The following is a 13,639-nucleotide window of genomic DNA, read 5'->3' on the forward strand; positions in this document are numbered from 1 at the left end:
GGAAAAGACTGTGATGCTGGGAGGGATTGGGGGCAGGAGGAGAAGGGGACGACAGAGGATGAGATGGCTGGATGGCATCACCGACTCGATGGACATGAAATTAGGTGAACTCCGGGAGTTGGTGATGGACAGGGAGGCCTGGCGTGCTGCAGTTCATGGGGTCGCAAAAAGTCGAACACAACTGAGTGACTGAACTGAACTGAAACTCAACCAAGAGAGGCCACCCTGCCTGTCATGATTTTTCCCCTGGCTGAGGTTTCCTTCTGTCCCCGGACACCAAGTTCGCCAGCTCTGTGAGCATGTGAGGCTTAAAATAAGGAATGTGTTTTATTGTAAATCTCTTCTGTGAACTCTCTCCCAGACTAGATTTTGCATCTTGAGGAAATGAAGACTCCATCCTGACGCTTTCACTCTACTGAGACTCTCTATCCTCATAAGACTGCCTGCCCTCTGACTTTGACCTTTGGGGAAAAGCAAACCTCTCTATTTTCTGTCACCAGAACATGTCCCTTCCTCCCTTAGGATGATAATTGCTTGTGCGCCTTGCTCTCTCCCTAAACAATTCATCCCAAGGTCAGGCAGTTACAATCCTGCTCATTCACCATCGCAGCTGTGATCTGTTCCTTTCCTCTCACTGCGTTTCTCATTTATGCACAATATGATTTCATTACAATTTCATTCTTGAAAGTGTTAGTCACTCAGTCGTGTCTGACTCTGAGACCCCATAGACTGTAGCTCAGCAGTCGCCTCTGTCCATGGAGTCCTCCAGGCAAGAATACTGGAGTGGGTTGCCGTTCCCTTCTCCAGGGGACCTTCTCGACTCAGGGATTGAACCTGGGTCTCCTGCATTGCAGGCAGATTCTTTACGGTCTGAGCCACCCTGGAAGCCCTAATTTCAATCTTAACCACAGTTTATTCTTTGTTCTGTCATCCACTCTTCACCTGCCTCTGCAGATCTGCACAGCCACACTGCAAGGTAATGCTTTTCCTCACCTTCAACCCCACTGTCCTGTGGCATCTTAAGCAGCCTCCTCACTTGCACCTCACAGCTGCATTTTTCTTAATCAAAAAAAAAAAAAAAAGTTGTTAAGAGTAGCCCTACTAAAGTGAAAAACATCTGTTCCATCCGTTATTCATGTTGCACTCATTTATATTAAAAATACTTTTAAATCTTTGCATTAGAGAAAAGTGAAAGAGAGCCATAAACAGCCAGCTCACATATAACACATGTGAGCTGCCCTCCAATCATCCCTGACAAAAATAACTGCCTGTGTAAATAAGATTTCACCCTGCAAAACAACATTTATTTTAGAGGATAAAAAGGGAATAATGTTGATCTCATACAATAACCATAAGAAAGTCTAATCATAGAAAAACAGCAAAGTCATTTGTTCCAGCTCTTTAAAAATAGTTTAATCATGCAAAATCAACATAATGTACTCTAACATAAGGCCAAAATGTTAACCAAGATGAAGTGGCTTTTAGTCATTTTACAGGACATATATTTGGCACTAGTTATTAAAAATAATTGAAGGGACTCTAAACATATAGTTTCAGAAACGATCTTTTTAAACACAGCAGTAAACAAGAGAAACTATTGCTCTTTATACATTTTTGGCATAACACTGCCATACAGTTACAGGATTATAAAATAAGTGTTTCATAGTACCAGACATATCCAGAAACTGGTTACAGCTCCTACCACATACACATGGTATTGGTGCGCACAGACACGCGCAGCATTCTGTAATTCATCCTGCAGACGATGGCGCATGGCGGAAGGCCCGCCGCTGCGGAAGAGACAGCGCTCACACCGGAAGGAAAGCACCCATCTTTCTGAGAATCATACCCATCCTCCTGAATACTCAAAATACAAAGGGCTCTGAAGTTTCCCAATTGAAATGGTGACTGGACCCCGTTGGCCATCTGTCTTATCAGTTTGCACAAAGGAAGAGTGGACAGCTCACTGAGGAGACAAGCAAACCAACTTTGTACAAAGAGGAAAACAAAAGGCTTGTAAAAGGACCTAACGCTTGGTCCAGTTTGTTGCTCTTCGTTGTGATGGTTCGGGAGACACGGTTACTTTGCCATATGCAACCTATCACTGCCTCTCCTCCTTGGGTCTACAGCCAGCCCCTCCACTTAACCCAGTTAAAAGCACCAGCAGAGGAATTAGACCTGGTTCCGGATCACGTGATTATTTCTCTCCGTCGTGCAAGGTCTCAGTCTACCGTGGAGTAAGCGGAATTCAGGCTTCAAAGGAGAGCAGGAATGGGACTGTTTCCAAATAGGTATTGATTCCCTCGGCACGTGTAACTCAGGGCACGTCCCCGCTGGAAAGCTCTGCAGAGCCTGCCTCATCTCGTCCTCACTGCAGCCACTCTGGCACTGCACAGACCTACAATCGGTTACATCTTCGTTTCAGCAGGGAGTCTCTGTCTTCTAATTTTGTGTTTCAATCGTGTTTTCCTCTCCTCCACATGACACTGAACCCAGCAGAACTGACAAAAGTGTTCATCTGAGCAGTGAGTGCAGAACTTGGATGTTTCTTAGGACCAGAGCTTATTACACAACTAATCTCTCTAGTTAATGTTAACTGTTCCACAAACTCCATTATAATTTAAAAATGAAAATAGGATAAACTTTATAACTTCCATATATTTTACATATTAAAATATATAAGGTTTCTGATTTTTTTAATATATACATAAAGGTCTTTCAGCATAACAAGACAGCACTGGTGCCTTTTCCCTTTCATTTCATCTTTACATTGAACCATTTTATGAAGACTTTTATACAGAGGCCTGTGAAAGAACAACCCAAGCAATATTTGATTGGAGATCAGAAGTTTTGAACTGGTGGGGGAAGGGGCAGGCAGAACTGGTATTTCAATGTTTCCTGAGATACATTTAGCAGTAATCTACACAGCAGATGTCAAATTGCTCACAATTTTCTAAGCAACTACAAAATGGTGGCAAATGAACTACACCAGGTATTTTTATGAAAACTGACACCCACTGAAACAGTGTATGGAGTTATGGAGTCCCAGGTGGCCCTCACGCCTCAGAAATCAGTAATTGCAGAGCGAGACCCTGGTCACTCAGAGGAGGTTCTGGGGACCCTTCCTCCACTGGAGGGCCTGCACCCAGGGTCGGCTCCCCTTCACCCAGATGGTTCTCAGCCAACTCCCCTTCTCTGAACTCAACCTCCAGGCAGAGTTTGGACCATAAAACAAAGCAGTTAACACAGACATGTTAATTCAAGGAAACAAAAATATTAAGAAGCCATTTCCCACAAATAACTAAAACAGTAAACTTCTCAACAAAAGAAGAAAAAAAGCAGATGACAAAAAAATATTTTCTCCAACCTAAGGTAAAAAGCAAGAACAGTACTGTTTAAATGTTTCTAATAAAACTACAGCATAAAAGTCCAAATTAATTTCAGATTCCCCCAAACATCTATTGGAATTAAAGTTCTAAATCATTTCTCTAATTCCATTTTCTACATCCATCTGCATCTAAAAACAAAAGACAGATAAATATTACTTGTAGAAACTGAGACATGTTTACAGTGAAAATTACAGCATGTAGCAAAATTAAGGAGAAGCATAAATAATGTAACCATGTAGCTAATCTTTCTTACTGTAAAGGCCTTTTGTCAAATATAACACATGTTTGAACACGGTGGCTAAGTATACTCACTTTTGAACTGATGTTACTGATACAAATGGAAATGTCCCCAAAATGCAAAAGCACCAACCAAAGTAAATTTCACTAAAATAACTGATCTTCGTGGGTTGGAATGTTTCTTATGGCAAGATTTTATAATGGAGTAAAAATTTAAACTTCTGAATGAAAGCCTGATCACATTAGTTAAGGCACATCTGGACACCCCCAGGCATTCATTTATTTATAACTATATTATCATCAACTTCAGTAATTAGGAATTTCTAAAATACAGTCTGTCCCCCAGCACACTCTGCTGGGTGGGCTGGAACACGGGAGGAGGCAGGGCGTACTCACTGTTACCCTAGAGATACCCACACAGATCTGCTCGTGGAACAAACAGAATTCAGAGGTGAAAGACATCAATACATGTGCACCCCTAACTTTCTATATTCTACTAACCCGTGCCATCTTTCTCTACAACTACACCTACATTTGAAATGATTTCCAGTGTGTCTAACTCCAGCTTACCTTACATTTAACAGAAATACCCCAGGAGAAAACAGAATGGATATTTTTAAAGTGGGAAACAAAATAGAAATCTTCAAAATTATTCTTATAACAAAGAATCCCCGCTCACCCCAAATAAACTTGAGAGCCCACAGATGCAATCAGAACCAAACAAGATCAAGACTGTCCTTTCCTCAGGTTAGAAAATAAAGCTTTTATAAGAGTCTCAATTATAGAAAGACAAAATAAAAGGGTTGATTTAGTTGCTCAGTAGATTAAAAATCAACCATAACTATACTATAAACTAGGGAAATTTAACTTTAAACAATTAACCAAATAGTCTCTCTCCATCGGGTCAATCAATTTTTGACCACTTTGATACGGATGTTTACTTACTAAAATGATTTTTTAAAGAGTGACTCAGATGTAACACTGTATTGTTTTCCTTTTTCACCAGATCATTCCTTCTGTCAGATTAAAGTATAAAAACTAGAAACAAAGTAGATAATTATATAAACATAACATTTATGTTTTTAAGACTTGGCAAAAAAAAAAAAATCTTGGAACTTCTCTGCTAACTCCTGAGTTATAAGTTCTGTTTTCTCCTTGAAGCTGAAAAAAGCTTTTTATCACAATTAAAATTCAAAATAAAGCTGTATCATATAATTTTGAACTGAGAACTGGACCTGACTCAGAGAAAGCAGACATATTTTCAGTTATCATTATTCTTTTCCGTTTCTTGTAAGATTGAGCATGAGAATGTATAATGGTATAATATTCTTAATGTTATAAACTTTTTCTCTACTTACAGAAATATATCTTATCATTATATATCACTTTATAGTATTTCAAAATATTTTCACGTATATTATCTCCTTTGGGATATGAATGCACAAAATATTAGAAATAGACTAGACTAACCAAGCAGTATAACATCTATTTGCCATGAAACGCAAATTAGTATTTTATCAATAGCCAATACTGAGTATCCTCACAGTCCATGGTACAATGATAAAGTCTATAGAATTGCAAAAATTCGATAGTTTCTAGCTATTTGGCCATGCTCCACCGCATTTTTATAATAGCTTCTCAGTAAGTTTCTGCAAGCACATAGTAGGTTTTTAAAATACAACACATCAGAGTCAAACCCAGAGGGCTGTTTCATGTCTAGCACACACATAAAGACACACCTATAGATCTTATTTTAAAACTACTGAATGTACAAAATATTCTTAATAGAAAAAAAATTTAGGTGTTTGTAATTTTTATCTGCAAAATGAATGGCACTCTCTTACTTCTTTCCACTGAACAATTCTCTCATAAGTTATTTATAGATTAAATGTAGAACTGATACTGTTACATGTGAATATACCTTTCAAAACCAGCATGATAGAAAAAGGCCCCTATTTTAAATGAAAGCCAGGCAGTTTTTCCCTTGAGACTAAATATTCTCAAATTAAATGGTACAATCTAATCAAATCCCTAATTAGGAATATTCTAAAAGTTAAATTATTGAATGAAACATTTTTACTTTTAAGGGCTCTGATATACTACTAGCTTCTAAGCAATTCAGATTATACCCATTTTAGTATCAGTCTGCTGCTTATTAATATTTTAATATCTGGTCACAAAATTTTAACATTATGTACTTAGAAAGTGGTGTGAACACTTTATCATGTATGCAAAATTGGTAAGATATTTCCAATGTATTATATTTCTACAATTCAGCCCAATGTGACAACCTACTCTCATGCCCTAACCCTGCAAAATTGCTTATTGAGTTTGATGAGGCCATTAAAGAAAGAATGGGGCCATGAAAGAAATCTTTTTTTACATTAAAGTAAAAAAAGAAACTGAAATCCAAAAGCAGAATTGTTTCCCAAATCCTAATGCTCACTTCAAAAAAACAGAAGAAACATAAAACTGCTGTATTATGAGAAATTATAATGAGAAAATATTCTATATTTATTGGAATACATATATAACACACGTTATTAACATTCTGACTAAATAAGTCAGATTTGAGAAACAGTGATGTTTTATGTAAATTTCAAGGCAATAAAATCCTTCTAAAAGCATACTGTTGGTGTGTTTAGTTTCTAGAAATCCTTTGCTAAAAATCCTCAGATCAATAAAAGTAACAGAAGATGATATGATGTGATTAAAAAACAGGACATAGTAAAAACAGTAAAAATTCTTTGGGGGTTAAAGTGAGTAGATCTTCCCTTAAAAGCCTAAGAAACACACAAAGGCAATTTCTTTCTAAATGAAATTAAGTTTTTAAAAAAGGTCTATTAATTACTTTCATTATATTTGTAGGTATGCTGAAGTTCTCACCACAGTGTTTAATTGTTTTCTAATGTGTAATAATAATCAGTAACAATATTATAGGAAATAAAGCTATTTGCTCTTACCCAATTTTGACACATTCTGGGCTTACTAAAACTGAATACATGGGATATCAAATCTACTCTCAATTTCAAGGTCTGACAACTGAGATGCAGCAAATTGTATTTTTTTAAAGATACCCTGTGGGCTAAGCAGTATGAACTTCATAGTCCACGTAACACTGAGATATTCATGGTTTCAGGGACTACTGCCTTGTTGCCAGTACAAAATGCATGCATTTTAAAAATGAATAATTTCTCCTCTTATTTTTTAATTCTTTAGTCATTTGCATTCAGACACAAGCACCGAATTTATACAGAACAGCCATAAAAGGCAAGATTTTTTTCTTGTACTTTTGCATCAAAATTTGTTTTTAAGCACGTTAATACAGAAAAACATGTTTATTGTTTTAAACAAAGCAAATTCTTGAAATCGTACAGTTGACATTCTCTTCCGTCCCGTGCAAATGTCACTGTAGGAGACCATCTGAATGTCTAGATGACAACACTAGAAACGCAGGTACCAGCCGACACAGGTGGCTGATGAGAATGAGGCCAAGGGTGGAGAGAGAGGACCGGGAAAGAGACTGACAAGCAGGGGAGGGTGATTCCAAGTCCCCAAGAACATCCATCCTCCTTACCAGAACCTGGAAGTAAACACGCTGAGGTGCTGTTAAAAAAAAAAAAATCCAAATTCCTTTCTGAATACCTCAAAGAAGACCACATTTTTTTCTTGCACCTTAAACATAGGAACCTTTAAATCTGGCAAAGGTGTGGCCACATAATGAAATTATCCTCTCAATTTCCTCCAGGTATAGTACAGTCCACCCCAAGAACTGATTCCTATCTCAGCTATATCAAACACTCCATGATTACTTCCAGATACACTGAAAATAATTTAAAAGGAATTGTGTACAGGATGCAAAAATTCACATCCCCAGAGTGTTACAGGATACACTTACTCACTGGGTCTCGTCTTCAGACTTCTTTTTAAATATTAAATTCACAGCCACACAGACTAAAAACCAGGTGACAACTAAATGCTGACCACAGAAAAATCACCAACCGCCGGCTGCGCTGAGAAACGCGGCCTCTACTGCTCAGGACACGTCACAGCCTCCCCTCCCGGGGATACACAGGCGTGGGGGCCTTCTGATAATTCACGGCAATGCGGCATCATCATGGGAACCCGCATCGCCTGGATTTCCACCGTCTTGGTTCCGGGTGTCACTCGCCTCATCCTTCTCCGAGGGAGATGCACTCTCCTTTTGCTCCTCGGGATGAGTAACTGTCTTTTCTGCCCGAGGACTGGAATTGTTTGCAACCTCATCCTGCCCTGGGTCTCCGGGCTGGGCGGCCTCGCTGTCTGGCTCCTCACTGGGCTTGTCCGTCTCTTCTGACTCCTTAGAGGCCACTTTTTTGTCTTCAGCGGCTTTACTGATCCCATGCGCGGCTGAAGAGGCGTTTTTGGAGTCTTTGGGTTTTTTGTGCATAGACATCTGGCCGTGCTGCCCCGCGGTGGGCGGCCCGGGGGGCTTCTGGGCTTTGCTGCCCTCGGGCTGTGCCTTCCTCGGGGGTCCCCAGATAAAATTCTCTGAGGGCGTGTAATGTTTCTGGGCAAACCGTAGGAGCTTTCTCCTCTCCCTTCTGTCTCTGATTGTGTACACAAAATACTCCAGCGCGCTCTGTTTAATATTGGGAATAGTATTTTCCACCAGAGCCTCATGAAGGATAAATTTTACAAGAGGAGATTTAAAACTTTCATATCCAAGCTCGCCGAGGCTTTTCAGAATACGAGTGATCCTCAAATAGTTGTGCTGAGACCTGGAAGCAGGTTGAATAAAATGAAGGAAGAAAATTAGGTGGGGTAAGAAGCCTGGGAATGAAAACTACTGGGAAAGTACTTTTGATGGAAGTGTAAACCATGAAAATATGCCTTGTAATGACTTTGCTAAAAGGAGCATTAGACTCCATGAAGAAGCGTAAAACAGAAGGTATTAAACCTCTGTGCCTCAGTGTAATGCCAATCTACATAAAACTCAAGTATATAAAATAAATTCTCCCTGGCTTGTTAGTTCTTCACATTTGAAGAACATTTAGATTCAATATGTATCCCCACGGATGTTGAATTATTATTTATAAGATACAGTGAGGATGAATATCGACTACACAAAGGTATCATTCCTGTAACAGGTAACCAGTGCTGGGCATTAGCTACCAGCCGAATGTACAATTTCCAGGGTCAGCTGGTCAGCAGAATCCACCATAAGAACCAACTCAGAAGGGAAGCAGAAAAAGCCATTCTACCTGGCTAGAACAATTCCGACAAAGGATGCAAAACTGACTTATTTAGCACAGCAGGGAGCATGGGCTTTGGAGTCAGAACTGAACTCACATCCTGACTCAGCACCTGCAGCTGCATGAAATGATGGCACCTTGAAGGCTCAGCATCCCAGTCTGCAGATGGGGAGAAGGGCCCACACCTCCCTGAGTTTGTAAGAGTCAAACAAGCTGACCCATAAGCTAAGAATGTGAAACTTAAATATGACACTATTTAACCATATAAATGTTGATACTGGTACACTAAGAAGCACCACGCTTGTACCTATCATAACATAATCACCCCAACTCTTTTCCATCTGTGACCTCTCTTGCCTCATCTTTCCCTATCACAGAATTGACAATTTTGCCTTTAATGCCATTGATTCCAAAGATGCTTATTTCCCCAGATTGCACTAGTATCATCTTTGTCTGAAAACTAAGGCCATTATCAGATGAAAGCCTTCCAAACCTATTCTGTCACAATTCATAATCTCACCTCCCTGACCTCACTCAGCCCAAGAGTTGCTTTATTACAAATACCTGGCTGTGTCCAAAAGGAATCATTAATACATGATTAATTTTCATGTATTAATCACACGTGTCATCAATAGCCCAGGTGAGTTATTCACCCAATGCTGCTGCTGCTGCTGCTGCTGCTGCTAAGTCGCTTCAGTCGTGTCTGACTCTGTGCGACCCTATAGACGGCAGCCCACCAGGCTCCCCTGTCCCTGGAATTCTCCAGGCAAGGACACTGGAGTGGGTTGCCATTTCCTTCTCCAATGCATGAAAGTAAAAAGTGAAAGTGAAGTTGCTCAGTCGTGTCCGACTCTTAGCGACCCCATGGACTGCAGCCTACCAGGCTCCTCCGTCCATGGGATTTTCTAGGCAAAAGTACTGGAGTGGGGTGCCATTGCCTTCTCCGATTCACCCAATACTGCCCCACAACCACTACTTATTCCTAACCTCCCTAAACCTCTTTACACCTCAGGCATTGAACTTTCTACAACCGTCACATATACTTGCCTTGGCGTCCACAAAAGCTTGGTATTCACTTAGGAATAACTAGCAACTTATTTGGGAAAAGTGGAGGATGCTGAATATTTGAGGAGTGGAAGGACCTGGTTCCAGGACCTTATAGTTTGAGACTTAGTTTGGACCAAACTAAATAAACCCTGAATGATTCAGGCTCACCAAACATTGGAAAAGACAAGTACAACAGTTTTCAATGTTTCCATCTTTCTGGGTGTTTACCAAAGTAGTGTTCTCTTAATAGTCAATAGTGTTCTCTTAATAGTCTTTGAAGGCCAAAGGATAAAACATAGCACAGATAATGCTTCAGTTTTATGAATCAAGTACCAGTCTTTTGAGACAATACCAATTCGAGTGAAGTTAAGACAAGGTGCCATTATCAGCAGGACCAACCTAGTAGTTAGGTTAGGGTAGCATCTACATGGTCTGGCATTCCTGGTGGCTCAGACAGTAAAGAATCTGCCTACAATGAGGGAGATCCAGGTTCGATCCCTGGGTCTGGAAGATCCCCTGTAGAAGGACATGACTGCACATTCCAGTATTCTTGCCTGAACAATTCCATGGACAGAAGAGCCTGGCAGGCTACAGTCCATGGGGTTGCAAAGAGTCAGACACAACTAAGCGACTAGCAGTTTCACTTTCGATACATAGTCTAATAACTTGGTAGTGAAATCCCAACGTCTGCTCCCTAAGTCTATGAGAAAGAGAGGCATGGTAAAATGGAATAATATTTTCCTTTAAAAAATCAAAGAGGAGTTATATGACACAACAAAAAATTTGCAAGTAGCTCAATTTCACATATCCAATCCAAGATGAATGACCAAGATAAAATTTTCTCTATCAACACATTCTCCAATTTAAAAGTTTACATAAGAGTGGAAAAGAACAAACACTGGGGTTAAAGTGAATAAAGATCAGGACTATGGAACAGAATTACACAAGAAAGAAACTGGGTGTTTCAGTATGATTTGAAACAAATGTCACCAAGAAATACAAAACGCCCCCACTCTCCTAATGTTGTGAGTAGACTCGGGTGGCTTAGCAGATCAAAGACAGAAGCTGGGCTTGCAGACAGAGGTGAGGCCAGTGGGAAAGGCTGAGATATGTTCCCTCTTTGAGTCATGGTCCTTGTTCACTATACTTTATTTCACTTCACTTTCTTTTAATATTTTTCTCTGCTGGACTACTATGCTGCTGCTGCTGCTAAGTCACTTCAGTCATGTCCGACTCTGTGTGACCCCATAGATGGCAGCCCACCAGGCTCCCCCGTCCCTGGGATTCTCCAGGCAAGAACACTGGAGTGGGCCGCCATTTCCTTCTCCAATGCATGAAAGTGAAGTGAAAAGTGAAAGTGAAGTCGCTCAGTCGTGTCCGACCCTCAGCGACCCCATGGACTGCAGCCTACCAGGCTCCTCTGTCCATGGGATTTTCCAGACAAGAGTACTGGACTACTATAAACACACTGAATTCCCTGCTTACTCTAAAAGACTCAAGATACTATGCAGATTAAAACACACAAAAAAGCTGTACCCATGGAAAGGAAAACTGGTGGTGGAAGGAAGGAAAGATGACAGGGCGGGAAGGGTCAGGTAACAGTCAGGCTCCCCTCCGAGTCCCAAGCCAGAAAGTCATTTAACGAAAGCCTTCTGCTTCCAACCACCAATTAAGAGTGGTGGAGACGATTAAACCCCAAGGAGGATTTAGGCAGACCAACCTGGTTTGTTCACCACTTATTCATTCAACAAATATTTACTAAACAAGAGTGCTATTCCAACCAAGAAAAAAAAAAAAAACAAGTTGGAAATGGAAGTTCTCTCAAATGACATTCGTGAGCACACAGAAGATGAGACATCATCAGATCCTCTTCTGAGGTTGACTCTTGGCATCCTTCATGTCAACAGACTACCTGCACACAGCTGTCTTTGAGGGTAATCCACAGTGCTTAGAAACTGTGCACAGAGAGCTCGGGGAGAGCTCTCTGCATCGCTTCAGTATAAGTGCTCTGTCGTCACTTAGTCGCTAAATCGTGCCAGACTCTTTGCGACTCCATGGACTGTAGCCCACCAGGCTCCTGCATCCATGGAATTCTCCAGGCAAGAATACTGGAGTGGGTTGCCATGTCCTTCTCCAAAGTGCTCTCTATAAATCAAATTTAACTTGAGTTATGAGTTAACAGGTCTTCTAGTCAAGATCATAAAGTTTTATGCCCACATCTTGAGTGTTTTACTACAAGTCACCATTTTAATAATGTTGATTATAAATAATAAATAGAAGGCTCAAACAGTAATGCTTCTACTCACTTTACCAAAGCAAGATCAAAGTTATAGAAAAATACACACAAAAAATTAGTTTATCAATGTACAAAAATGCTGTTTGGTGCAAAGACATATTTCTTAGGTTAGTTTTAATTTTTCTTCTCTTGGTATTTGCCCCATTCAGCTAATTATAATGTGCTAAAAATGTTTTAAAGTTGTTGGTTTTATAGTCCAGTGCTCATAAGTCACCCTATAATTAAGAAGAAAAAAGAAAAGGCCAGTTTGCATGCAAAGAAAATATTTTTTTTAATTGGGATATAAGTATTAATGAAAGTTATAAATATCTAAGCAAAAGAACACAGAAAATCAGTTCCAGATAAACTGCTAAAATTTTCTTCACAGGTGTTTCGATTTACTAACAAAAACTGGGCTTCTGATTTTGACCTATAAGGTGATTATTCTAATTTTCTCTCTTTCTAAAACATATGAGTACCTCTCAGTCTTATAAAGTGGTTTTTACAGTAAGTCCCCTACATACAAATGAGTTCGCTCCAAGAGCATGTTCTAGGTCCATTTTGTTCAGAAGCCCAACAAAGTTAGCCTAGATATCCAACTAACATAATTGGAAATTTAGTACTGAACTGTAATAGGTTTATAATACTTTTCACACAAGTAATACATAAAAATACACAAAAAAATAAAGAAAACATTTTTAATTACAGTACAGTACCTTGAAAAACACCACCTACACCAGTGTCGCTTTTATGCTTGCTTCCAGATATCCTGGGCTGGAAATAAAGATACTGCCCTGCTGTACTCTACACAGCACTGTTCAGTAAAGTACACAAAAGCACCGCCAATTGTAGAGAATGCACACAGGCAACAACGTACACCAGACCCGTGAGCTAACTTACAACATGGGACACGTGAACGCACGTTTGCACCTTTGAAAGTTCACAGCTTGAAGGTTCATAAGTAGGGGACTTACAGTATATGTCATAGGCTTAATTATGGATTTGATCTAAGAAGGCACAGTGCCTGAGGAGCAGCCCGAGCTACCAGAAGCATACAACCCAGGAGAGGGGTCTAGAAAAGCCTATACAAACAACCACCACAAATGCTGAGAAACACGGTATAAACAGGGAGTGAGGCTACACTTGACTGTGGGCAGTAGAGTGGCTGCACGAATAAACAGTTCCGAAACCAACGTGAACGTGAAGTCGCTCAGTCGTGTCCAACTCTTTGCGACCCCATGGACTGTAGCCTACCAGGCTCCTCTGTCCATGGGATTTTCCAGGCAATAGTACTGGAGTGGATTGCCATTTCCTTCTCCAAGAGATCTTCCCAACCCAGGGATTGAACCCCCGTCTCCCGCATTGTAGGCAGACGCTTTACCATCGAGCCACCAGGGATGTCAAGCAGCCATATATCTACCTGGAATCTCAGTCCTTTTTTTTTTTTGCTGTTGTTG

At 40.2% G+C, this 13,639-nt stretch overlaps 1 protein-coding gene across 1 annotated transcript in view; it reads right to left on the reverse strand.

Moving 5' to 3' along the window:
• Positions 1-1,390: 1,390 nt before the first annotated feature.
• Positions 1,391-13,639, reverse strand: part of OGFRL1 (opioid growth factor receptor-like 1) — a 20,555-nt gene continuing 8,306 nt past the window's right edge. Inside the window, exon 7 of the mRNA XM_010851273.1 lies at positions 1,391-8,386. Coding sequence (XP_010849575.1) covers positions 7,723-8,386 — 664 coding nt within the window. The 3' untranslated portion in view covers positions 1,391-7,722. The remainder of the gene's footprint in view (positions 8,387-13,639) is intronic.

This window comes from Bison bison, unplaced genomic scaffold, assembly GCF_000754665.1.
Source record: "Bison bison bison isolate TAMUID 2011002044 unplaced genomic scaffold, Bison_UMD1.0 scf7180017864300, whole genome shotgun sequence".
NCBI classification, from domain to species: Eukaryota; Metazoa; Chordata; class Mammalia; order Artiodactyla; family Bovidae; genus Bison; species Bison bison.